The following is a 25966-nucleotide window of genomic DNA, read 5'->3' as shown; positions in this document are numbered from 1 at the left end:
CGACAGTAAAATCTACGTTTTACGAAGGCCAAGCTTAAAATACTATACAGTTATCTCCTAAGTTATATTTAATGTTTCATGTGTGATTGTTTGGTTATAAATCTTTTAAAAGTCCATCTTGAAATTCCTGCATTCATGGTGGCTATATAAAAGTAATCATGTGACTGAACTTACTTCCTGCTAGATGTTCTTCTGATCAGCTTAGTTTTATTTTTCATGACGCGTATATCAAACCTAGTCAAAATTTAACAGACGGGAGACAAATGAATCTATGTTGGTCTGATTTTCCTATGAAAAGGGCTAATTCTACAAGTTGATAAGTTGTTTCGTATTTATGTAAGCGATAAATTTGTCCTTGTAAAATATGTCTGGGCGGACCCAAATTCCTAGTATAAAATGTCCATGCCGCGTTACAAATTTTACTAGTAAATATAGTCTGATGTTAGTATATTTTGTCCCCAGACTAATTTTCCTAGGAATTTAAGTCCATGTCATTAATAATCCTAGGTAAAAATGTCCATGCCCCTTTTTTTTTTAAATCTGAAACATATAATTCATTTACATAATTGAACATTTTTTTAAGAGTTATTATTTTTGATAAAATGTAAGTAATCAGACTAACTTTCCTAGGAAATCATGTCTGTGGTATTAATATTAATAGGGCAAAACGTCCATGATTTTTATAATTTAGATTAAAGGTTAAAACTTATTTTTAACCAAACTAACTTTTTCCAGTACCTTTCATGTTTGATTTTGTTAAAGAGTTATGTAATAATATATATGAAAAAAAATATGTACCCAGACAAATTTTCCTAGGAAATCATGTCCATGTTATAATTATTCCTAGATAAAAACATCCATATCATTTAATTTCAAAGGTTTATTTACATAAATGGTTTTAATATAGTTTTAGAGTTATGTATTAATATTTTTTAAATTTATGTCCCCAGACTAATTTTCCTAGGAAATCATGTTAATGTCATTATTATTCCTCGATAAAATTAAAGACACCCATGTTTAAAGGTTAATTAACATGGCTTGTGTTGTTTTAATATTGTTTTAGAATTGTGTATTGATATTATGAAGAAGAAAAAAAAATCCTCAGACTAATATTTCTAGGAAATCATGTCCATGTTCTTATTATTCCTAGGTAGAAACGTCCATGTTTGTTATTTTTAAGTGTTGTTTTGATATTGTTAAAGAGTTATGTATTTAGATTTAAAATAAAATAATTCCTAAGACTAATTTTCCTAGGAAATTTGGTCCACTTTCTTTATGTTAATTGGAAATTATTATCAAAACTTTCAATTCTTAACTAAGATGGGGTTGTTTATTCACTAGTTTTCATCATAAAATTGTTTCTAGTAGAGATTTTTGTTTTTAAGATAACTAATGTTTAAATCACCAGTCATGATTTACTGTTTATGTTAATCTATTGCATTGTATTTATCCATTTATCCGATAAAAAGTGTTCATTTTCTTTTGCTTCCAGAATATAATTTGCTAACAGACATTTTTTCTAGGTAAACAAGTCCATGATCATAATTTTACTAGAAAAACATGTATTAGGTCAAATTTTCCTAGGAAAATAAATGCCAGACTTATTTTACTAGCTATGGACTTATTTTCCTAGGAGAATTTGTCCTAGGACTTATTTTCCTAGTAAAATTATGGCCATGGACTTGATTACCTAGGGAAAAATGTCCGGCGGACAAATTTTCCTACCGGACCAAATTTACTGTTACATTTACACATTACTGGAATGAAATACACCAACCAAGGCACAAACTGTAAACTAGAACCGACTTTACTTTGCTGTAGGATATGTCACCAAGTTATCTTTATGAATCATTTTCGAACAATTAAGATACCATTAAAGGGATATATGGTTTGTATTGTAGTCGTTGGACCCTTGTTCTTTACTTAAAGCTTCCGTGTGTCGTTCTCTTCAAGATACTTTTTTTGTGAAATATGAATGAATGTATATTGTTGACTATTTTTTTTATGTTTCGTTAATAACACCCAAAGAATATCCATATAAATATATTTTTTTCAAAATTTGGTTATTTATTCTTTTCGTGGAATAAAGGTTAAATTTTCGTTAAAAAATAGAAAAAATTCATAATTATTTTTAGTATATTAAACGATTTATGAGAAATGACAAATGAGAGATCAACCAAACATTAAGAAAACTGACATCCAAAAGTCAACTGGATGATTGGCTTATCTCTTGTGGAGAGTTGTCTCATTGGCAATTATACCATATCTTCTTTTTTATAACAAATTTCTTATTTACGAAATCCTTAATTAAAGTGCTTTAAAAATACATTTATACCAAAATAGCAGGAAGCATAAGATTTTAAGTAACGGACATGGAGGAAATGTCTATTATATCTTGGAATTGTTACTATATATCATAACTATTTCATGTTGACATTTATGTTTTATTTATGAAATTGTCCTTTGTCATTGTTTGCTTTAAGCCTTAATAAATGCAACGATTAAACTTTTCACAGTAATGAATATACATAGATGGTATCCATGTTCCACTTCGATATTCCCCTACTTGCATTAATGGATTGAGGGCTGTCTTTTAAATTATTTTTTTTTTTATCGCAAACTGAAGTAAGCAATGCCTGCTTTATCATTTAAGTACTTGAGAACTCTTGAATCTTTTTCATGCTGATGCTGTCTTTTTTTACTATTTGTTTTCCTTTCTAACTTGGTTGGTCTAGATTCATTATTGGTTTTAGGTTTATCATGTGCTTTGTCTTGCTTCAGTTTCTTCTGATTTTTAACACTTGTGTTGCTTTACCATTTTTCAGCTATCTTATCATGTCTGCATACGTTGTTTTATTTTTTCGTTCGGTGTTTTGTAGTGGATCTTTTTTAACCAATATAAAATTGCCGATATACACATATTGTTTTAAGGGATTTCAAACTTAACTGACATAATCTAGTTGGATATAATCCTTGATATGTAAAATTGAACAATTGTGTCAGTATTTAGGTACCTTAAGGTTCTGATGCCCGAGACCCCTTTAAATTGTAAATTTTATATTTATAGATTACCGTATGAAGTTCTTATTCACTCTATTTTATAGTCATACTGTAACAGTATACATCTGTATTTCAACAGTTATTTTTTCCCCAGTTTATTAACTTGGTAAATGACATATATAATTTCCTTTGTGGTTTACCTGAATTGTTTCTCACTTTATCTTCTGTAGCTTAATAACGTTGGTATTTTGAGCATATATTATGCTTTTCTCTTTTTTTCAAGAATATGTCTTTTTTTAACCTGTCAATTTTGTCGGTATCTTTCTTTTGTTGGGACAAAACCCGAACTAGTATGATAATTATAATAATAATAATCGTGGAGCAGTAACTTCCAATACCAGTTAACTAGTTCTGTTGCTTTTGTTTATATTTCGATTTGGTATACTGTAAGATGTAACAATGCTGCCCGGCTTTATAATGTTTCTTTTTTTTTCAATAGGAAAATGAAAAATCAAAGGCAAATCCAAGGGAAACAAACAGAAAGTGCTCAACCAAATCCAGCAAACATGACGTAACTGTAAGTACCATATATGGTTTCATGTTATTCCCAAGATTTCAGTTCAACAATTACTTCTGCTGTATTGTAATTTCATTGGTCTTTTGTAAGCATACTGCAACGCATTGTGACCATTTTAACTGTTTTGTCATCATAGACTAGTCGTTTTTTGGATTGGGATGTAAAAGATGACAGTTTTTCAATACACAAACGCGTCTCTTTTCTTTTTAAATTAAGACCGGCATAGAACACATTCTTTTTTAACAGAGTAAGATGACATACAACAAACTCATTCATTTTGACATATACAGCTTTAATGTATTCAAAAAATTTGCACAACAGAAACTGTTGTATCTGTTACATATATCCTTATGAGGGATCATACTATATTAAATATATACATGTTATAATTCCATGAAGTTCCAAAATAAACTGCAGTCAATAAATTAAATTTTAAAACTATAAAACCTATAAAATAAATAAATCATAGTCAACAATGAACCACAATATCCTGGCAACTCCACGGGTAAGAATGTTGTTGTTCCTTGTGTAGTAGCTGGTCAGATGTTAACATGTAGATATTCAATAATGATTTTCCTCCTCATAAGAAGGAGTGACAGAGCGACGATAAAGGCTAGTTCCACGAGATGCAGATCTAGGCGATAGCAAATTACTAGAATTTAATGACGGACTTGAAGCTGGCTGAAAACAGAGAAAAAAATGATTATTAGAAAAACATAGCATACAAGTAAGTAATACGAGTTTTAGAACAAACAGAATGAAACTTGTTCGTTGTCATAGAAACTTTTCTTACATACGTCTGAGATACAAACCTGGTAATATAATTAAGTCTTTAATTGCGAGAAACATACAATAAACTTGACAGGATACATAACATCTTCATTAAAAATATACAGTGAACTACATTTGCCTTTTTTCGTTAATTGATCCCATGTGGATTTTTTGGCACCATATTGTCTATATCTTTTCAAGTCTTTTTCAGTAATGCAGCTGCATCGTACGCGTAGCTAAACAAACCAAGGTCGTAATTATTTTGCCGTTAAGCATAATTCTGTTGAATTAGCAAATTACCTTTGTCGATTGCTGACGTCGCATTAAGTTTGAATAAGAAATGTAGATTAAGAACATTCGTTCAAAATATTAACAAGATAACAATAAAAAAAAAAACACGAACATCGTGACGTACAATATATTTGAATAAACAATACAATTTTGAATAATTAATTTTTGATGTAACGCATCTTCTGATTGGCTGACGTTATTTTGTAATGAGCCCATAGACATAGTTTTGTCATGTGACCGTGACGTCATCAACGTTTTTTCATGGTTTTCTACGGTTTGTAATGGATTTTGGAATTAAATTATAAGAAATGACTGTAATATTTTTTCTGTCTATTCGAAATAACATAAAAAATTTGGTGCACACTAAAGAACATTATTTTTTGCATTGTATAACCAGATAAAACCAATGATAAAAAGCAGATATCAAAAGTTCTTGCGTATCAATAAGCATGAAGGCAAGCAAGCAAATGATAAACCATAATTGAAAAACGCTTAACAAATGATGATAAACCAAAGTGTTTGTTTAGTTGCGAACCATGATAGTCAAGCACCAGCGTTAGATCGACGGTTCTTTAGCTAATAAACAATGTAAAGTTAGGTAAAGAAGATTAAAACAGCTTTCACAAGAATTAAACAGTGTTAAAAATGCCATTAGAAACACGAAATATGTTAAAAGTAATACTTTGACTGCCTCATTGCATGTCCTCCACAAGATTAAACAAAGAATGGTGGCTGGATTGAAAGCAAACAAGGTTTTATTAAGAAATCATGTCAATTCTATGACTAAATTCCAATCTATTATGGACCATAACTCCTTAACGGCAATGATGAAAATATTCGATATCAAACTTGACCTCTATTTTGTCATCAGTGACAGAAAATTTAAGTTCAAGAGGAATGGTTGAATGGTTCATCAGTAATAATTGGAGGCAAACGACATAAAGTGCCATTGTTCAATCTAAGAACCATTACCACTGGACGGCAAATGTGAAAATTCTCAAAATCGAATGCGACATCCATTTCCATCAGATACAGCTTAGTAAAATTTTAAAAGCATTGGTCAAGTGGTTTAAAATAATTGAACAGAAACAACATAACGTGCCATTTTAGATTTTCCAACAGATCAAGGACCATTTCTCTTGAACGGTAAAAAATAAAATCGTCAATATTGAACTTGACCTCCATGTTGTCATCAATAAACAATATATTGCAATTTGAAAACCATTGGTAGCAGGATTCATTTGAACGGAAACGACATAAAGTGCCATATTCCAACATATCAAGTACTATTACTCATGGTATAAGTGGAAATAGTCAATTTCGAACTTGGCTTCAATACTGTCATAAGTATCGATATATGATTATCAAAATTAGAAAATCATTGGTTGGACCGCCTATCGTACTTTGCCAATTTAATAACTTGATGAAAATGAAGAATGATACAAATGTGATGAACATTGTTATGATGGAGTAATGAGTGATTTGTTAAAAATTAAACCACTGCAAAACACACAAAATAATAACTACCTGCCTTAAATGGCTTATTCGTGCTACAGAAAGAAATATAACAATAAGTACTCATTTAAATTCAGAAAAGGTTAACTATTTGAAAGGTTTAACAACGAATTGATACCTTCTTAAATGTCTGATCTATCAATGCTTTTCAACCTGCTGTTTGGCTGTAAGTTACACAAGCTTAACATTACTTTAAAAATATGGTAAAATCTAACTTATTTAAGTTCTAATTATTTGATTTTTTTATCTTCTATTTCTATTCTATAAAGTGAAATTATAAACAAATATTTTACTAAAGTACTCTACTTACAGTGCTAGTAGTATAACTAGTACGAGTTACAGAAACTGAACTACGGTTCTTAGCACGGAGTTTCTGAAGAGAACCTTCAGCACTGTCTGCTCTCTCCTCAGCATCCTCGAGCTCTTGTTGAACCTTTCGGTATTTAGCTAGATTAATAGCAGCAATCTCCTCCTACAAGATGTAAAAAAAAAAGCAAAAACGATTTAAAAAAAAGAATAATTTTGTATGTTTTGCATATATTCAACAATTGAAAGGAATAATCTACTATGTTTTAGACCTAACTGTTAAAAGTTCCTGAACTAAACGAAAAGTAAAAAACAAAACCCCGAACAAAGAGGAAAATTTAAAACGTACTCCCTATCAAATGGAAAAATCAAAAGCTCAAACACATCAAACGAATGAAAAACAACTGTCATATTCCTGAATTGGTACAGGAATTGTCTGATGTCGAACAGAGCTACGGTTTTACATTGAATGCTATTTTTAATCTTCTTGGAATCATAATTTATGCGTAGGCATACCAAGTAAGCCATTTTTTTTAAAGAAATTTTTTTAAATGATCTTTTGTGACTGATTCTGTGGTATAAAGACGTCAATAAATTTGAAACTGTACTCAATTTAAAGAGACAAAAAACTTTTATATTAAATAAGTTATTTTTAGTAACAAGTACTTACAGCTTCCTCAACTTGACGTTTGTAGGTCTTGAGTTTGTTGTTGAGTTTATCTATCATTTCATTGAGAGTTTCTTGGTTTTTGCGGTCCTCATCAGCTTGGAAGGCAATTTCTTTAAGTCTGCGATCTGCCTTGCGCATATGTTTCTGTGTCTCAGCATGACGACGTTGTTCACTGTCGAGTTCACCTTCCAACTCACGTACCTTTGAAAGTAATAATTTTAAACGTAAAAGAATGTCATTTTACCTCAATGTTAACGAGATAACCATGATAATCGCTTACTTATATCAAGTTCTACTTTGAATTCTTTTAAAATGGTTATATATTAAATAAAAAAAATCGTCATATTACAATTAATCAATTAGACAATTAAATTGTTTATTTTGGTTCTACTACTTTCAAAATTAAATTCAAAAGACAGCCAATATAATTGCAATTATGAAAAAAAAAATATATATATACTCGTTGTTCCAGCTTGGCAATCATCTTCTTTCCACCCTTGAGAGCCTGAGCCTCGGCCTCCTCGAGTCGGACCTGGAGATCCTTGACTTGACTCTCCAAACTCTTGCGGAATTTCTCGATCTGTTGACTATGTTCTTGTTCACTTCTTAATTCATCTGCCAATCTTGTGGAATCATCATTTGCTCTCCTGGCACGTTCGTCGGCGTTTCTTACTTCGTTGTTCATCTCATCGAGGTCGCTCTGCATGGCCTGAATATCCCCTTCCAATTTCCTTTTGGAGCTTTGAGCTGATTGGACTTCAGCAGATAGTTCATTTACTCTATCGTTAGCTTCAAATAATTCGTTTTCTGCTCCCTTTCTAGCCCGCTCTGCTTGTTCAAGTGCTGTACGAAGTTCCTCTACCTCACCAGAAAGCATGTTACATCTTCTCTCGGCCATGTTGTATGATTCACGAATTTCTTCACGCTGGCGTTGTTCTTCTTCAATCTGTCTCTGCATTTCCTATAACAAAACACAGGCAGTATGAATATACCTATCTCTAAACATTTCCAATACTAAGCTTTCAGTTGTAGATTGAAATATTAAATCAAAACTGGTTTACATAATAAAATTTGTAAGCACTTTGTTTAGATAAAAAAAAGGTACCAGTATTGCGTATGAATTAAAGGCGATTTGGTGTAATCGTCAATTGGACAGCATCGACCAAAAAGGTCTGCATCAGGAGATTGACATATAGTCATCAACAAAAGGTGGGTCTCAATTCAATATGTTAATCTGTAAATCTAGCTTAAAAGTTTTGTATAATACCAACACTTACAAAGATGTTTCATCAACAAGATTTCCAAAATGAAAAATTCTGATAAACTTAAGACAACCACTGAACAGCTTCTGGACTAGGGATAGGCACAACTTTAGTTAATATAGGCATATGCCATTTTTAAACACTTACTGAAACTTGTTGTTGGTATCTCTTGATGTTCTTTTCAAGTTCTGCCTTAGCACGATTGGAAGAATCCAATGCGATTTCAAGTTCGTTTATGTCTTGTTCCAATTTTTTCTTGATCCTCATTGCCTCACATTTGCCCTTTGCCTCAGCTTCAAGACTTGCTTGCATGGAATCAAGAGCTCTTTGGTGGTTACGACTAAAAGTTTAAAAGAATATATTTAGGATGGCTTCGTTTCAAGGAGGTGGTTTTTGTTTTGGTGTTTAATTTTTTGTAAGCTTTAGTATTAACATAAAATATATTAACTATTACATCCCTTTATTTTTCCCCTTTCTTTTTTTTTTAAATTGAATTGTTTGCTTCCATCTTAAATCACGATATTTTACTAATGATTAGAGATTATGTACCGTGTGTTATCAAATTCCTCATCTTTTTCTTGTAGTCTTCTTTCGATCTCACTTCGAACATTAGAAATTTCGAGTTGTCCACGCATAACTTTAGCCTCCTCCTGTTCCAAGGCAGATTCAGCCTCCTCCAGAGCAGCTTGAAGTTCTTCCTTCTCCATCTCAAGACGTCTCTTGATTTTCTCGACCTCATGAACACTTCGGCCACCTTCGCTTAATTGTTCTGTAAGCTCGTGGATTTCCTCTGTAATAAAACAATTAAATATTGCACATGTAATGGAAAAATGATAACGTAAAATTACTAGTACATTGTAAATGCCTTGTGACATTCCCTGTTCTGTTTAAAACGGTAAGTTGTACAATTTATAAAGCTTGTATTCACTAAATCATATTTAATATATGACCTACCAGCAAGGTTTTTTTTTTAATATTTGAATCATTAGCAAGGTTCGATGATATACAATAATAGACTCGCTAGCAAGATTTTAACATAATTAATATTTCACTCGCTAGCAAGTTTTAAAGAAATTAAATATTTGACTTTTCAGCAAGGTTCTACCATATTTAACATTTGCCTCACTAGCAAGGGTATAACTTAATGAATATTTCACTCACTAGAAAAGCTGTAAGATATTTCATATTAGACTTACCAGCAAGGTTCTTATTTTCCCTTCTCAGAGCCTCAACTGAATCTTGAGATTCTTCATATTGAGCTTTACATCTGAAAAGTTCGGCAGAATAGCTTCTTGCTTCCTTTTGTGCATTCTCAAGTTCAGACTGAAGGTCAGTAACCTTGGCTTGCCATTCTTGGATGGTTTTGTCGAAAGCACGTTGTTTCTTCTCAAGGGAATTAGCATTAGCATTGGCCTAAAAGAGTAACACAATATGTTAGTCTTACAAAAAAATGCGGAAACTCCGAACTCGAAGATAACAGTAACAAAGCAATGAAAAAAAAAACACGATGAACGACGAAAAGACATCAACAATACCTACCAAAACCCTACGAAGAACATAAAGCAAGAATTATGAATATCAATAAAAGAGTTCTTAATCAAATATTAAATTGTATGTCCACCATGCAAAATCCATTTTATATGAATAAGTGACTGTTTCAATACACAGTTGTTACAAATTGCACGAATCCAAAACAAAAATACTGAACTCCGAGGGAAATTCAAAACGGAAAGTTCCTAATCAAATTGCAAAATCAAATGAGAAAACACATCAAACGAATGGATTACAACTGTCATATTCCTGTATTTGGTACAGGCATTATCAAACCGAATTTTGAAAGCGCTAACCCTTTCACTTCTATGACAGTCGCATCTAATCCCGTTATATTTACAACGATGCGTGAACAAAACAGTCATAATAGGTAAACTAGTCAAAATATGAACTTACTCGTTCGACATCAATTCCTAAGTCCTCAAGTTCACCTGTCAGCCTGTTCTTTGCTTTTTCGAGTGAGCTCACTTTAGCATTTGCGGCCTCGGCGTTCTGTTCAGCTTCTTGAAGTTTGGCTTGTAGTTTACGTCTGAAAATTTACATAAAATAAAACCTCATTTCAACCATAATTTATTGCATAATGTCCTTTTCCCACGGTTCTTACCATACAACTTTATTGCTTCAAATGAAAAACTGAAACAATTTAAACCAAAACAGCCAGGGTCTAAACAGTGTTTAAATCACACCAACTTTCTCACATCAAAGCTTGTGTCGATGTTACGATAGCACTTGTAACCGTTGGAAAACACAACAGAATCCCTTTGTAGTAATGAGAATATACCACAACAGCTTTTGTAAACACATCAACAAATTCTCTTTGCAGAGAAACAAAACATTTTTTTCTTTTGGCAGAAAGCATGTATAGTCTCCTAGACGACGTGCATAGTATATTATACAACAAAAAAAGGCTATATTATTTTTCAATTATCTAAAAAACAATTTTATTTTACAAAAACTTTCATATTTAAAAAAATCAACATTGCCATAATGCGAAACTTAACTTCTACCTGTGTATTGCTACATAAACACTGAAGTTGATTTACCTAGTTTTATAGATAGCCAAACCTCTCGCTTACATGGCAATGTTAATCAATAGAAAACTTACCTAGCTTCTTCAAGTTCCTCAGCTTTGTTTGCGCCTTCACTTTCATATTTGACTCTCCATTGTTGAGCCTCATTGTTGGCCTTTGACAATTGACGCTGGAGTTCTGCCTTTGCCTCTTGCTCTTCCTCGTTAGATTCCCTCAAGCCATCCAAATCTGAGTTCAGATTCCTGATGTCACCCTGAAGTTTCTGGCGTGCCTGTGAAATTTAAGCAATTTCAACACATGATTCTTAGTTTTGATGTATAAAAGTTTTCAGGAGTTTCTTAAAGGCAAAGTAAAAGATGCATTCGGTTTGGATTTTTTCACTGAACCAGAATTAATAAAAGATTTTGGAATAGAAGATTTGAGAAGAGAAGATTTAACATACTGATACTTTTTTTGTAATGAATTCTACGGTTACTGATTAATTGGTTTAAACAGATAAACAAAAACTTGAAAATAATTACTCGGGTTTCTTCCTCTAAGGCTGCCCTCATTTCATCAAGTTGTGATTGCATAGCATTTCTTTCCTTGGAAATAGCACTGCACTGATGTTCAACGTCCTCTAACTGCTGGATAATGTTGGCATTTTCAGCCTGCATCTTGGCTTTCTGTGTGTTCAAGTCGTTAACGCTCCTATTGGAATCATCGCATTTATGTTGGAGTTCAGCAATTGTGTTTTCAAGTGATTTGGCCATCTTTTCTGAAACACCCTATTACCAAAAAATAAATAAAATGTAATCCCTTCACAGAATGAATCAAGAAACGCTTTTAAATACTTTTCATCAAATTTAATATTATAATACTATGTTTATTAACATCGTTTTATTTAAAGATATCTCTGTAACCTTAATTTTCCATTTTGAGTATTTGTAAATCAACTTATTGAATGATAAAGTTTAGTTAAAAGCTAGGACATTCTACGTCTTTATTACCTTGTTTTTACTAATGTGTTGAAGTTGAGACTGGAGATCATCACATTCACTCTTGAATTGCTGTCTCTCCTTTTCAGTTCTATATAGAGGAAGGAAAACACACATGAGGAAAATCACACAGGAATAACAATCAAATGGGTAGCAAAATGCATAGATAATTCTTTATTGTCTAGGATGATTTAATATATATATAGGTAAAAAACAGGTTATAATATTGATAGTTCTATTAACTAACAAGGTAATGTTACTGCTAGGTTTACTAATTATTCTATAAAGTATATATAACTAGGAGTAGGGTATTCTAAGCTTACAGCTGTGGACCAATTGCCTGTTAAAATTTCTTGTGACAAACTTTACTTTTTGTTAATAATTGAATTGCTTTCTATTAAGATTTGTAAAAGGAATGATCAACAATGTTTACTTTTCATTTTCTTGTTCTATGTTAATTTGTATGTTTGAAAACCAAGATTCTAAATAAAGATTACTTTTCTTTTCCTAATAAGATTTATAAAATAAATGGCTTACATCGTCATATGCTACATTTAAACGTGGAAGCAGTTGTAAAAGCATGGAAACGTAACATAAGGCAAATCGAATATAGGAGTGTCTAATTTGTATAGGGTATGGTCCACAGTATTCACACATGTTTTGAAAAGGTGAAACCATTATTGGTTACTAGTACTTACTTGGATTTGGCCTTCTGAAGTTGGTCGATCTGGTCAGCCATTTCATTAGCAGCGTCTTGTTGTTTCTTACGGAGGGAAGATACTTGGGCCTCATGTTGGAGAGTGGTTTCCTCTAAGTCACGGCGTAATTTCAAAAGTTCCTGTTCTCTCTTTTTGTTCAATTCAAGCTAAAATATGTTAACATACATATGAACTTCTGAGTTTGTATTACGATGAGGGGTGATATAAATTCGCAGTTCTTACGATCAGTGTTTTAAAATTGAGGAATAAATACAGTAGCACGTACTTTATAGATACACAAGATTAACCGATAATTTTCCTCTGAAATGATCAAGGGGCACAAAACAAACTATCTTGCATGTACCAAGGATTTGTATAGTTAGTTTAACTATACAAATCCTTGCATGTACATAACAAAACACTACCACAACAACAATACTAAGTTTACAAATATTACAAATTCAGACTTTGAATGATTTGTCTAAGTATTATGAATTAAATTACATACTCAAATACAAATAATTTAACTGTTGCAGATCCAAATCAATTTAGAGAATAGGTTATGTAAGAATAATAAGCACTATACCTGTGCACTTGTAGCACCACCAGCTTCGTCAAGTCTTTCGCTCAGGTCCTCCAACTCACGGGCAATTTCTGCACGTTGTTTGTCAACCTTTGAAAATTAAGGTGAGTACTTAAATTCATGTTACAAAACATTTACAGGTTAATTCGGCAAAGTATAAATTGTCAAGAATATACAACTAACCATTAGATACAATAGCACAATAATTTAATTTACTATTAACCTTTTTTTCAAACAATTGCACTTTTGTTAAATGATACAATTAATGTTTATAAACCGTCAAAAATATATAACTAAACATTAGATACCAAATAACATAAAAATGTATTCAACAATTGCACTTTTTTTTCAATTGATACAATAAATGATTATAAACAAAACCAGCATTATTTTTAGATCCATGTGAAAGATATTTAAAAGAACGAACCTTAGTTCTTGCAGCTCTTTCTGCTTCTAGTTCCTCCTCGAGCTCTTCTATTCTGGCCTGTAATTTAGATGACATGGTATCAGACATAGGTTAATTAACACCCTAAGTACTCCAGTGAAATTTATTGATATGCAGAATTAAACAGTTGAGAGAAAACAAATATTCCAGCTATTTTTCGAGGAGGAATGTATAAGTGTGCAATTGTCTGTACAATTTAGAGTTTTTCAGACATGAGTCATCACTGATTGAGAAACGCAGCAGTCTTAAGTTAACTTTCCAAAGATAAAAGAATTTCTATGATTCTAAAATTATTCTAAGATTAGTATATAGATAAAATTTACAGGATTGAGTTTCACTTCTAACAAACTTAGCATCTGTCGATTTGTAAAATGAACTTTTCAACTTAAGAAAGCAAAATATTTTGTTCGAGATAAAAATATAAACAATCATTATTTATTAACCATGGCATATGCACATATATTGTAGGTAATAGCATTGAGCAATTATTGTTTGATGTGTATGAATAATCATAGTTATATTATATTGGGCATTTGCTAAGAGATTTGGTATGCTTGTAATGATAATATATGGCGAAAGTATGTTTATTATTGAACAATTATTACTTATTATATCTATTACTTATCATACTTATTTTGTATTGTCTGTATATGTTACTTAATTGGTATACTTGTAATGTTCTTACTTGTCGATAATTTGTTATTATTGTTTAGTTGTATTTGATAACTATTGTTATATTGTATAGTGTGTATTTGCTAAGTGATGGGTATGCTTGTAATGTATCATGTATCGATAATATGTTGTTGGTATGTTATTGTTTATTATACGTATCAATGATGATAATTGTATTGTCTGAAACTCTTAATTAATTGATCTGATTGTAACGATAATACATGCTTGATTATTCAAAACTGTTGTTTGGCTTATGTATTTATAATGATAATGTAAATAACAAAAAAGTATTTTTTTTCCATTAATTCATGAACATTATTTATTTTAACCCTAAATATTTTAACTTTTAATTAAAAAGGTTTATAGAACAAAAATACATACTTCTGCATATACATTATCATGGTAACGTATCAACTAACATTTACCTTGGTTACATTAGTTTTGTTAACTACATGACAAATATATTTATCTGTAGGGAAAATGAGGGGGTAATTTATGAGAAAGTATTATCATAGTAACGTGTTATTGCAAAACATTCCCTTACAAGACGTTTTGTGTATGTCATACGCAATACTCATGTTCCACTTGCATTGCTTGAGTTCGGTATTTTTATCATTTTACATTTTACTTGGCAGAGCTATCATATAAACATTTGCATCAATCCAAAAATAACATGAAAGCTTATAATCTACGTCTGTGTGTTCCTGATTATCATTTATTGCTTCTGAAGCAAGATATTATCGAGAACCTAGTATTTGTAAAAACAATCGTATAAAATGGCGTGCAATTGCGTTATTTGCTAGAGTTCACCAACGAATTCTTGTGGGGTTCGTGTTTTGTGAAATGTAATTTTTCTTTTGATTGTTTTTCTTTTGGTTATGGTGTTTTTCACTTATCAATGATTTTTTACCCATTTTTTATCAGTTAATAGAAGATACCCCCCCCAAAAAAAAGGGGGGTATCTTCTATTAACTGATATTGCAGAATCCTCGTAGACTCATACGTCAAAGCAATTACAACACACACAACATATACATTTAGTAAGCATGAAACTAAAGAAGCTGAAAGCTACATAAAATATACGGTATTCAATTTAATTGGCTATTGGAAAACATTTGAAATTATTGCAGATTATTGTCCGTCATTTAAGAAAAGTTATTTAGAACTGATTACTATTTTCCACTGAACATCTGAAAGTAAACTGCAAGTGTTACAAAAGAAAATTGCAATATATACATTAAGTGATTCTGGTTTAACCTTTATCATTCGCGCTCATACTAAAACATTTGAAAACCACGGAATTCTTAAATACGTAAAAACATTACAAAAAATTAATAGCCGTGCAATTAACACACTCATTTAAGCATTTTCTTGATCCAACATATAAATGGTAATATTTGGAATGGTTTGAATACCATTTGGTCTTGTTTTCGTAATCAAAAGAAAGCAAGTAATATAAATGACGTCTTCCTGCTTTAGAAAAATTTTCCAAGTGAAATAGCCATGATTGTGTTATCTATGATATAGCCTATAGCTATGCACCTGTAAAATTGGAATGCATGCAACAAGATTGTTTTACCTTGAATTGTTGAACATTCAGTACCAAACCAGCTTAAGCCAACACAACACAAAAGCAACTTTGAGCTTTGAAGCAACACAATTAAATTATATCCTACTTCTAACAGATTCTTCAATCCTGGGGCCACAATAGCTAAATCCGAGGTATCGCGCAGAATTTTTTTACTCCTTGCACTAAGTTTCTGGCGACCTATTTTTGAATCAAAAGTCTTCGAATAGAGAATAGGATGTGACGCAATGCCTTCCAACACAGCCGGACTGGTTCCTCGATAATCCCTTGTCAATTGTCCAATGGTAGATTCATAGTCAGAACTTCTACCTACTGAAGTTCTTGTTGTTCTTGTGGTGGAAGTTTGAGAGGAGCTCATTTTGGGAGATAGTTGAGAGCTTGATACTTTGGATGTTGCGTTATCTGTCACCGTCGTCACCTTGGCCGCCACAGGCGCCGGTGGCTCGGAGATGATATCTGGTGTTGGGATCCTCTCTACTTTGGCTGATTCTTCCTTTGCTACAACTGGTTTTTCTTCTGTAGATATTGTGGATGTTACAGTGATTTTAGTATCAGACATACTATGTCAAACTAAAATTAAATTGATTGAAGTTGCAACTCAAGGCAACCCTCCGGCTCTATTCCCAACTGTATCTTAAACCTCAAAGACAACACACTGCTAAGTCCGAAAGAACAATGAACGACTTTTGTATCAACACACTAACTACCTATCATTAATTTGGCATCGACCTTTAAAGGTGTATGCGGAAGCTATTGATAATACTTCAATGTCATTTCCATGACAACCACGTGAAGCATCTAGATGATAGATTAAACAACAATGTATAACCCACACATGTCTTATATAGAGGGGTCATGTCAGTTCATGAATGTGTGTGCGGAAGATATTGGTTAACCAGGAAGTGCTCATAAATACATGAATACCACCCCTTTTGTACCTCAAGAGGAATGTTCTCGTGTTACTGCCAGGTACGTGTTCTCCTTTTATAGCAACCAAGATAAGATCCCTCCTTCTTCTTTATTGATTGATGGTTATGATTCTACGCCTGATTAACGTTATGATATTCCTGAAGTCTGGTATACTAGACGATTAGGAATTTGCTTTGTCACGATACATAATATTTCTGACAATTACAGAAATTGCTGCCTAGAATAATTTTGATGACTATTGTCTCTCCCTTTTCATACACGCTTTTTAGTGTATAAACATACAGAAGGAATTTTGATACATGTGCCTATCAATTTTACAGTTTTACTCTAATCATATCGTCTGATTTCACAGATATTTAACATTGCGATGTATTATACGCTATTTTTGAAAATCGGCAGGCGTTCAAAAGGTACAAATATAATACTTGTTCAGACATTCGAAGATTATTACTAGAAATAGAAAAAAAAATTGTGATCAAATGATATCGACTTTTAAAGGGAAAAAGTATGTACTTAAATGAATGTCAAGGCAAATACAAAGCAATATCTGACAATATCAAACGTGCGACTCAATCAACCAACGGAAACAAATTGAACACAACTGATATTCCTGACTTGGTACAGATATTTTCCGAAAACATTTCTCAGGTAGAGTACAAAATACTGACAACGAGTACACACATGCAAAAAAGCAATTGCAAAAACCGTTAAAAAAACAAAAAGTTCGAAAGGTACGCTTAAAATGTTCTTACCAAAAGTTCTTTAATCTTTCTCTGGAGTTGAGCAATTAAACTTTGATCATCTTCCAAACGAGAGGACAAAGCAGCATTTTCGGCATCTTTCCTACAAACAAAATTTATTTGTATAAGTTGGAATCAAGTAGATCTTAGAAAAAAAAATTCCTATAATGTTGGGTTTTTTTTTTGTAGTAAATTAAAGTATAGTTATATGCAATAATTTATATAAGTGTCAAAATATAATAATGGTAATTTATTTTAGGATACTGCTCTCTATCATTATCAAATTATTTTAAGGTACGTACTTTCTGTTCATAATAGAGAGGCCAAATTTACCAAAGTGACATTCAAAATCATATGTTGAAAATAAACTGACAAGAACAATGGAAAGACTAAACAACAAACAAAGTCAACAAAACACATTATAGAAAACTAATGACTGAGCAACACGAATCCCAACAGTCTTTCATGTTTTCCAGAAGAGTAGGTCGATCCTGCTCCACACGTGGGCATCCGTCGTGTTGTTAATGCAAGTACAAACCCGGTGTTAAGTCTAGTTCGGTAGGTCATATTCTGTAAAAAGGAGGACAAGATTATGGTTACGATGATTGGAACATATCCGTATATAGTACATACTTTTTGTTAGTTTCTTCTAATCCTCTCTTTACACGTTCTAAGTCTTCGACGGCTTCTTGTGTGGCTTTCAAATCTTGTTCTATTTTGCGTTTGGCCTTTTCAACATCACCACGAACCTTCTTTTCACGTTCCAAACCGTCTTCGAGCTAAAAGGGCACAAAATTCAAAACGTCATCTTTATGTAAGCTCCTATCGATATTTTTTTCCCATTTCAATACCCCAATATTCTTAAATCTGTTGAAGACCATCTAACAATCATATAATGACAACTTTTAATATTTAAACCAATAAATTGGTTATGACAACCCATATCATCGACCCTTACCATGTTTAATAGGACTGATGTAAACCTAATACTGAATTCGTTGGATTGTTGTTGGATTATTAAGCATGTTCTCGGGAGGGAGCTTATTATAATATTCATAATATATTTGTATTTCGAAAGTCTGTTAAATAGTATGCATATAAATGTTCCTGTTAAAGTAACAATTGAACATTTAAAAGCTTTCTTTCAACTTTCTGGAACAAATCTGTATTACAAAAAAAACAGGGGCGATAACATGGTTACTTGAAATGACATAAATAGCATTGCTTAATAACTAATCTTAATAGTGTTTATTTATTTTTTTATAAAAAAAAAAAAAAGGTATTCAAACATTAAATATAGTGTTCCTAATTTTTTTTAACCATGTCAGCTATTTAAATATATAAATATTTTCGTTTACATACATTTGTAACCGGGTTTTTCCCTACAATTTAAATTAGATGGTTGTGTATTACCTCATCAAGAGTAGATTCGAGTTTCTGTTTTAGTTTTGATAGATGGTTAACTTTGTCTTCCTCCTTCTGCAGAGCATCAAGCGTCCTCTTGTGGTCTTCGTCCATTCCCTTTTTGTCTCTGTTGAGCTTAGCCATGATATCGTCCTGTTGTGCCATCTCATCTTGGAGTGTTTTAATTTGGTTATCTTTGGTAGTCTTTTCTTGTTCAGACTGTAATAATCAAAATTTCGTTAAAAAATGATGACACCAAAAGGTCAATAAAAAATAATGACCAAGAAACCCAATAAAACCATTGTAAAAACACGTAAATACAAACAACAGTCCACAAAACATTACAGAGAATACTAAAGACTGATCAATTATGGAAAAATCACATTACTGAAAGTGACGCTTACTCCAATTTTACATTTCATAATTATTTTGATACTGTTCAACTCAATTCTACATAGCAATATATACCAAAAAAACATATCCTACCTTAGCAAGTGAGTTTTCAAGATCTTCAATGTCTTTCTTGAGTTCATCATTTTCACCTTCCATTTTTCTTTTGATTACTTCCAATTCAGCTGCTGCATCTTCCTCATCAAGCAGGCGTTCTTCCATTTCCTTAATTTGACTCTCAAAGTCAGCTTTCTGTGTGACAAGTTTCTCAACTCTCTCTTCCAAGTCTGCTACGGCATCTTGTTCTGTTTGGAGTTGTAGGTACAAATCATTCTTCTGTTCCAACAAAGTGACATTTTGAACCTCCAGTTCTTTCTTTAGACGTTCACATTTAGCTAAATCCTCTCTTAATTTGCCCATCTCTTCAATTTTCTTCTTCATTTCTTCCTCTGCTCTAGCAATGTTCAACAGTGGCTTAACCTTGATGTACAGTTTCCACCATTGCCAATTTCTGAGAATCAGCCACTTTCTGATGTTACGCTGAATAACGGACAAGCCAACTCTAAAATAACAATTACGGAATATTAGAGAAATCGTTTAAGAATGTTAATTTATAAATCTGCATTTACACGTTTATGAATATCTAAAAATTTACTGAAAGCTCAAAACAAATTAAAGAAGCAAAAATTCTCTCTCTGAAACAATTAACCTTCATCGAAAGAGAAAAGAAGAAGCAGTAAACAATACTCTGAGTATAAATAATACTGCTTTAGTATACCTCTAGTCTTGTAGTGTACAAAGAAATCGCCAAGTTAAACATACCTTTGATCGCACAATTTCTTGTATGACTTTCTGATAAGGTAAGCTCTGATGTGAGCCTGGAAGTTGGAGATAATCTTTGAAAGACATTCATCTCTCATATCCTCCAACATACCAAGCACACCAGCCTTAAAGAATACTTTGGTGGTTCCTAATCTGTATTCTGCTGGATCAAGTTGGAGAGCCAGTAAAACTTTCTCAGTAACCTGTTTGCCATCAGTGAAACCTTGTGGGATTGCATTTGGAGACAAAATGGAGTATCTGTAATCAAGAATAGAAATAAAATCACACTGGCGTCAGAAATATGTGTTTACGTAGAACCAAATATTGAAACTCATTTATAAATGAAAAGAAAAGAATGTAAACTCAAACAGATACTAAAGTAGAAATATCTCTATTTCACATTACAATTTTTAAACATTCAAATGAGGGTTGACGTTTGTGAAATCGTAATCTAAACATTCAGATCAATTTTACGCATGTGATTCATTTCTCATAGACAGTAAAAAAAAATGTCCATAATATTTATAAAGAAGAAGATGTAATTGTGGTATGATTGCCAATGAGACAACTCTCAAAAAGAAGCCAAATGTTTACCTCTGTTTGAATTCTGAATAGATAATTCTGTTAGGGAATCCTTTACGACAGATACGAATTCCTTCCAGTACACCGTTACATTGGAGTTGGTTCAGGACAAGGTGGGCATCAATCAAACCTGGTTGTTTCATTTCGTTAGGAATGATACATCTAACGAAATGTGGATGGGTGCTGTACAAGTTCTTCATCAATTTATTCAAAGACTCCTGAAAATCATTAAAAAAAGTTTAGACTGTAGTTCCGGTTGTTGTCTCTTTGGTCCATTCCTTATTTCCATTCTCAATGTCGCCTTTGTTTTTATTTTAATCTAATGTTTTTAAAGAGTTATATTTACTTGATTACTGGTAATATAAAACTTCCTAAATACTTGGCAACGATAATTTTTTTACTTAGCTTGTTGAATCTTCAAGTTCGAAATGGAAAATATATGCAAAACCAATTTATATGATAACAGTAAACGAATATATATATATAGTAAAGGTGCTTTAAAAATATACGTACTTTGTGAAGAGCTGAAATAGTCTGGAACGCACTGGACTTCCTCTTTTTGTGTGTTCCTGTGGTCTCTGAAGTTTAGGAAATAAGAATGAATAATGTTTTTCTCAGATTGTATTCAGCTAGTTTAAGCTTTGGAAAATTAAATATATTTCAATAATCAGTCCAACCTTTTTTTAAACTATAAGTTTGACCATGTTTGTAACAGAAAAGTTGAGCTCTTGAGCCTTCAAACATTTTAAGTGTAGATATTGGTTGATTATTCCCGAATGCATATGTCCTTACAGTTTTTAACAATTTAGTCGTTACCTGCGTCTTTGTTTGCAGCAAAGAGAGTTTGGACCAAATGTTCCTTTGAATGAGACAGAAGTTCCACGACAGTTTCGTTGATTGGATCTTTGTTCTTTTCTAGCCAACCAACAGTACTGTATGGCACCTGTTCAAAAATATAAAATAAAGGTAAAATCACAAAAATCACAAAAATACTGAACTCCGAGGAAAGTTCAAATTTTAAAACAGAAAATCCCTAATCATATGGCAAAATCAAAAGCTCATGCATATCAAACGAATAGATAACAACTGTCATATTTCTGACACAGTTTTGAAAAACCGAAACTTTTCCAAAGTTTACATAAAAAAATCAATTTTATAAACAAAATTAAATAATTGTCGTGATTTCAAGCTCATATTGTTTGCGTAAAACGTTTAAAAGTATGAAATAGCTTTTCCATTAAGCACTTAGATTAAAATTATTTCAAAAGTGACAAAGCTGACTCAACTGAGACTTTTTCGTTAATAATTACCAATCATAAAAACATACGATCAACATGTTAAAAAATCTTACAATTCCAGCATAGTGATGGAGCTCAAAATCAGATTGTCCCTTTCCTTTGGAGGCATTTCCTGGTCTGCCAAAGTTAGGTGATTTTCCCAAGTGGTTGGCAAACAGTTTATCTTTAAACGACTTGTCGTCGGCTTTAGGGAACATGCATTCCTCTTCAAGGATGGAAAGGATACCCATGGGCTGAAATGAAGAGAACAATGATGTTATACAAAACGATTTTATCATTCCATATGGTGTCTGCTCTATGGTCGGGTTGTTGTCTCATTGACACATTCCCCATTTACATTCTCAATTTCATTAAGTACATTATAGAATATTGAAACGTCAAAGTTTGAGGCAACAGAAAACAAAACATATACAAACGTTAACCAGTAGAAAACAAAACAAATAAAAACGTTAACTAGTAGAAAACAAAAAATATAAAAACTTGAACTAACAGAAAACAAACTGACACATGAAAAATTTCCAGCAACAGAAAACAAAACATATGATAACACATGTTCATAAATATTGTTTCAGGATAAAAGTATTTGCAATAGAACCAATTTAATAGTCTTCCATGAAGCAAAAAAAATCAAAACAAGTGAATATCAATTACCTTTTCGATCAAATCGATACAGGCTTGCAAGTCCATACCAAAATCGATGAACTCCCACACGATACCCTCCTTCTTGTATTCTTCTTGTTCCAGAATGAACATGTGGTGGTTGAAGAACTGCTGTAACCTCTCGTTAGTATAGTTAATACACAGTTGTTCAAAGGTATTGTACTAAAATACAAAATAAGAAATATCTTTGGACTCCGTTTCAAAAAAGCAATAACAATTATTACAATTAACGTAAATATGTTCACGTGAATTACCATAACATTTTCTCACATTATTACTCAATGTGTTAATATAGTTTGGAAATATAAGAAAATGCTTTACTTACATTGAAAATTTCAAAACCAGCAATATCCAGTACACCAATGAAATAGTTTCTCTTATTCTTGGTGTCAAGGGTTTGGTTTACTCTGGTTACCAACCATTTGAACATACGGTCATACAAAGATTTAGCCATGGCACTAACTGAGTACAGAACCTGGAAAAATGTTTTGTAATTATTATACAATATTTAAGAATAGGAAATAACAAGTATACAGAACAAAATGTTTATAAAAAAGGTCGGAGACAATTTTTGATTTAAAATTTTTGAATTTGAATATCTCAAGAGAGGAGAGGATTTAACGCATTACGCTCGATTCCGTAGTAGAATATGTATTTCCTAAGCTGACAATTCAAGCATTCAACAAAAGCGGAAAAACGGACTACACTCAACAAGAGAGTTAAATCCTTTTCTTAAGTTGTGTATACATAGAATATCTATGATAACGTACTTCTTAAAAATGATAAGAATCATCAAACATATTGGTTTTTTTTATTGAGAACTACTGTACCAACTAAAACCTAATTAGCCAGCTTGAAGTACAAATACTAAACGCAATCCCTACCTGTTCTCTTGTACGGCCTTGTGTGACAACCTCATTGCCAACTTTGATCTTAGGTTTAAGCAGAGATTTTATCAAATCATTAGAATTGACACCAAGCAAGAATGCAGCCTTTTCAGCATCTGCAAAATATAAGATTTCAATATTGAAAGAGTACTAATTTGACACATAATAATATACTAAAGAACACTGTACTAAAGAGGTGTCTATATTTTGTATTCAAAGATTGGAAATATATAAATAGAGATTTAGATATTATAAGGGTTACGTGCAGAATACGTCAATGAGATAGCAACCTAATGACACCCATAATCAAAAGATTTATTGGTTGCTGGTGGCTTAACGTCCAGTGAACAATATGTCATGCATGTTCATGAATGGCACAACCAAATGACATCCAGAAGTCAACGTAAAGTATTTAAAAATAGACCGATTTTCACACGTCAATTTCTTCACTATAAAACAAAAATATATCAAATGAAAAAAAAGACATTTATTCAAGATAGCACATTGTGCCAAACAAACAAAAACTTGTACATATTCATATCCTATTTACCGGCAGTTCCATCGGCTTCAGCTTGTTCCTCACGGGGTCTTTGTTTGAATTTCATCTCTCCCATGTGCATGACTGATGCAGTACACTTATATAAGCTGGTCTTCTCCTCGTAAGAGAAGCCCAAGATGTCAAAGGAAGACTGAAAGTTATATGAAATACATGGTATTACTCAAAGGTATAGAATACCGTTATAATTCAGTTATGTCTTTATCCACGGTTTATTCTTTTTTAAAACAATACGATAGAACAGTATACAAATACGTTATATTATTATACTTAATGATGCAATAGAATAATGTTCAAATATTTGATATTATACTTAAATGATGCGATACAAAAATTAAGAAAAAATGTATACTTGAATTGTTCGAAAGAATAAACAATTATAAATGAATAGACAATTATAAATAGAACAGTTTATAATTATATAACATTCAATAAAAATGAAAAATGAACATGAGCAAATTAATATATAACTGCATTAAAATTGTACAATAAACTAAAAGACAAATATATAACAACACTATTTTGCTCCTCATTTCAATGTTTGAAATTTCAGAAACTTTTCAAAGTAGATCTGAATAATTTTGCAGCAGAAACTTATCTTATTTAGATTTATGTGAATCACTCAAAAATATGATTATATTCCGACCACAAAAACAATGTTTTGCTCACCCCACTAAAAAAACCGCCATAATTTTAGAACTGAGTTAATTTTTTTTACTTTAAAATTAAAGCAATTATCTGAGGAGTGTATTTTTTTTCAATCAAATAAAAACTTCTGTCGTTCCTGGCTCATTGGAACAGTTTACTCACGTCGGCGATTTTCATTTCCTCAACGTCATCAATACCATCCACGGTAAGAGCTCCTTGGTTAATGAAGGAGAACAATGCGGGGTCAGGTGTGAGCAGCATCATTTCTGAAAGAATTGGTTAATAAAAGGGACATGGTTATAGATCACACTAAGGTAAAGGGCCACTACCATTAGTGTAGAGTATAGACCCTCAGTAATGGTAGTGGTAGGTAAGGGTAATCCATGTGGTGGTCCTAGTAAGTCACTATTGACACTTTCATGAAAACACATTTGAGGAAGGTATAATACAAACTGGTTAATGGTATATGGTAAATATTGTAAATTTGATTGTCGGGGTAAATCACATGCAACTATTCTCAAGGTTCACTCTCATGGTACTATACTTACCTGGCATCGGTTATTTTGGGTATCAAACAGGTAAAAAATACAAAACACTATTTGTCCATATAGGTGTTTATGGATTACTAAGGAATTCACTCTGGTTTGCAATGTAAATAATAAAGGTTTTCAAGGTAAGGTAAACTCCATAATGGAAAAAAAGGTAAAAACTGGTTCAAACTTTAAACTCCGATTTCTCGACCTTTAAACATTGATGCCGAAAAAACGAAACACACAAAACTTGTTTTTCTTCTAAAAGTCGAGAAATCAAAGTTAACAAAATAATTCAGTAACGTTTTGGAATCACTTACCATGATACTTGGGATAGGCATTAGACAGCAACATGTAGAAGATATGGTAATCTCGCTCGGCAGATTGTTGGAAAGTTACACGAGACTTCTCTAACAAATCTGAAAAACAGAAATCAAGTAAAAATCATTTATTGTTAACGGTAAAAGTACAAAAATAACAACAACAAAAAAATCCAATTGTATTATTTTGGTCACTATTAAAACGTGTTTTAATGCATTTAACCTGTCTTTATTGTCATAATAATGTGTTGCAAATTTAACA

General features: G+C 32.0%; 1 protein-coding gene across 6 annotated transcripts in view; it reads right to left on the bottom strand.

Moving 5' to 3' along the window:
- Nucleotides 1–3852: 3852 nt before the first annotated feature.
- Nucleotides 3853–25966, bottom strand: part of LOC134725905 (myosin heavy chain, striated muscle-like) — a 29382-nt gene continuing 7268 nt past the window's right edge. For 3 of the 6 annotated variants that reach the window (XM_063590183.1, XM_063590182.1, XM_063590181.1), the window contains exons 8-36: nt 25705–25803; nt 25017–25120; nt 24201–24339; nt 23648–23766; nt 23089–23238; nt 22755–22925; nt 22157–22336; nt 21622–21748; nt 21319–21383; nt 20818–21023; nt 20224–20481; nt 19498–19963; nt 19021–19230; nt 18241–18386; nt 17620–17710; nt 13660–13716; nt 13236–13322; nt 12650–12816; nt 11964–12042; nt 11496–11741; nt 11049–11245; nt 10340–10472; nt 9589–9805; nt 8942–9182; nt 8540–8732; nt 7591–8091; nt 7131–7331; nt 6465–6626; nt 3853–4258 (exon numbers count right to left, since the gene is read on the bottom strand). In XM_063590183.1, coding sequence (XP_063446253.1) covers nt 4139–4258; nt 6465–6626; nt 7131–7331; nt 7591–8091; nt 8540–8732; nt 8942–9182; nt 9589–9805; nt 10340–10472; nt 11049–11245; nt 11496–11741; nt 11964–12042; nt 12650–12816; nt 13236–13322; nt 13660–13716; nt 17620–17710; nt 18241–18386; nt 19021–19230; nt 19498–19963; nt 20224–20481; nt 20818–21023; nt 21319–21383; nt 21622–21748; nt 22157–22336; nt 22755–22925; nt 23089–23238; nt 23648–23766; nt 24201–24339; nt 25017–25120; nt 25705–25803 — 5132 coding nt within the window. In that variant the 3' untranslated portion in view covers nt 3853–4138. Of the gene's footprint in view, nt 4259–6166; nt 6190–6464; nt 6627–7130; nt 7332–7590; nt 8092–8539; nt 8733–8941; nt 9183–9588; nt 9806–10339; nt 10473–11048; nt 11246–11495; nt 11742–11963; nt 12043–12649; nt 12817–13235; nt 13323–13659; nt 13717–17619; nt 17711–18240; nt 18387–19020; nt 19231–19497; nt 19964–20223; nt 20482–20817; nt 21024–21318; nt 21384–21621; nt 21749–22156; nt 22337–22754; nt 22926–23088; nt 23239–23647; nt 23767–24200; nt 24340–25016; nt 25121–25704; nt 25804–25966 lie in introns of all 6 variants that reach the window. The other 3 variants (XM_063590184.1, XM_063590185.1, XM_063590186.1) reach the window with 3 other exon arrangements.

This window comes from Mytilus trossulus, chromosome 7 (genome assembly GCF_036588685.1).
Source record: "Mytilus trossulus isolate FHL-02 chromosome 7, PNRI_Mtr1.1.1.hap1, whole genome shotgun sequence".
Classification (NCBI taxonomy): Eukaryota; Metazoa; Mollusca; class Bivalvia; order Mytilida; family Mytilidae; genus Mytilus; species Mytilus trossulus.
The sequence above is the reverse complement of the archived record's forward strand: the minus strand, read 5'-3'. Positions and strand labels throughout refer to the sequence as shown.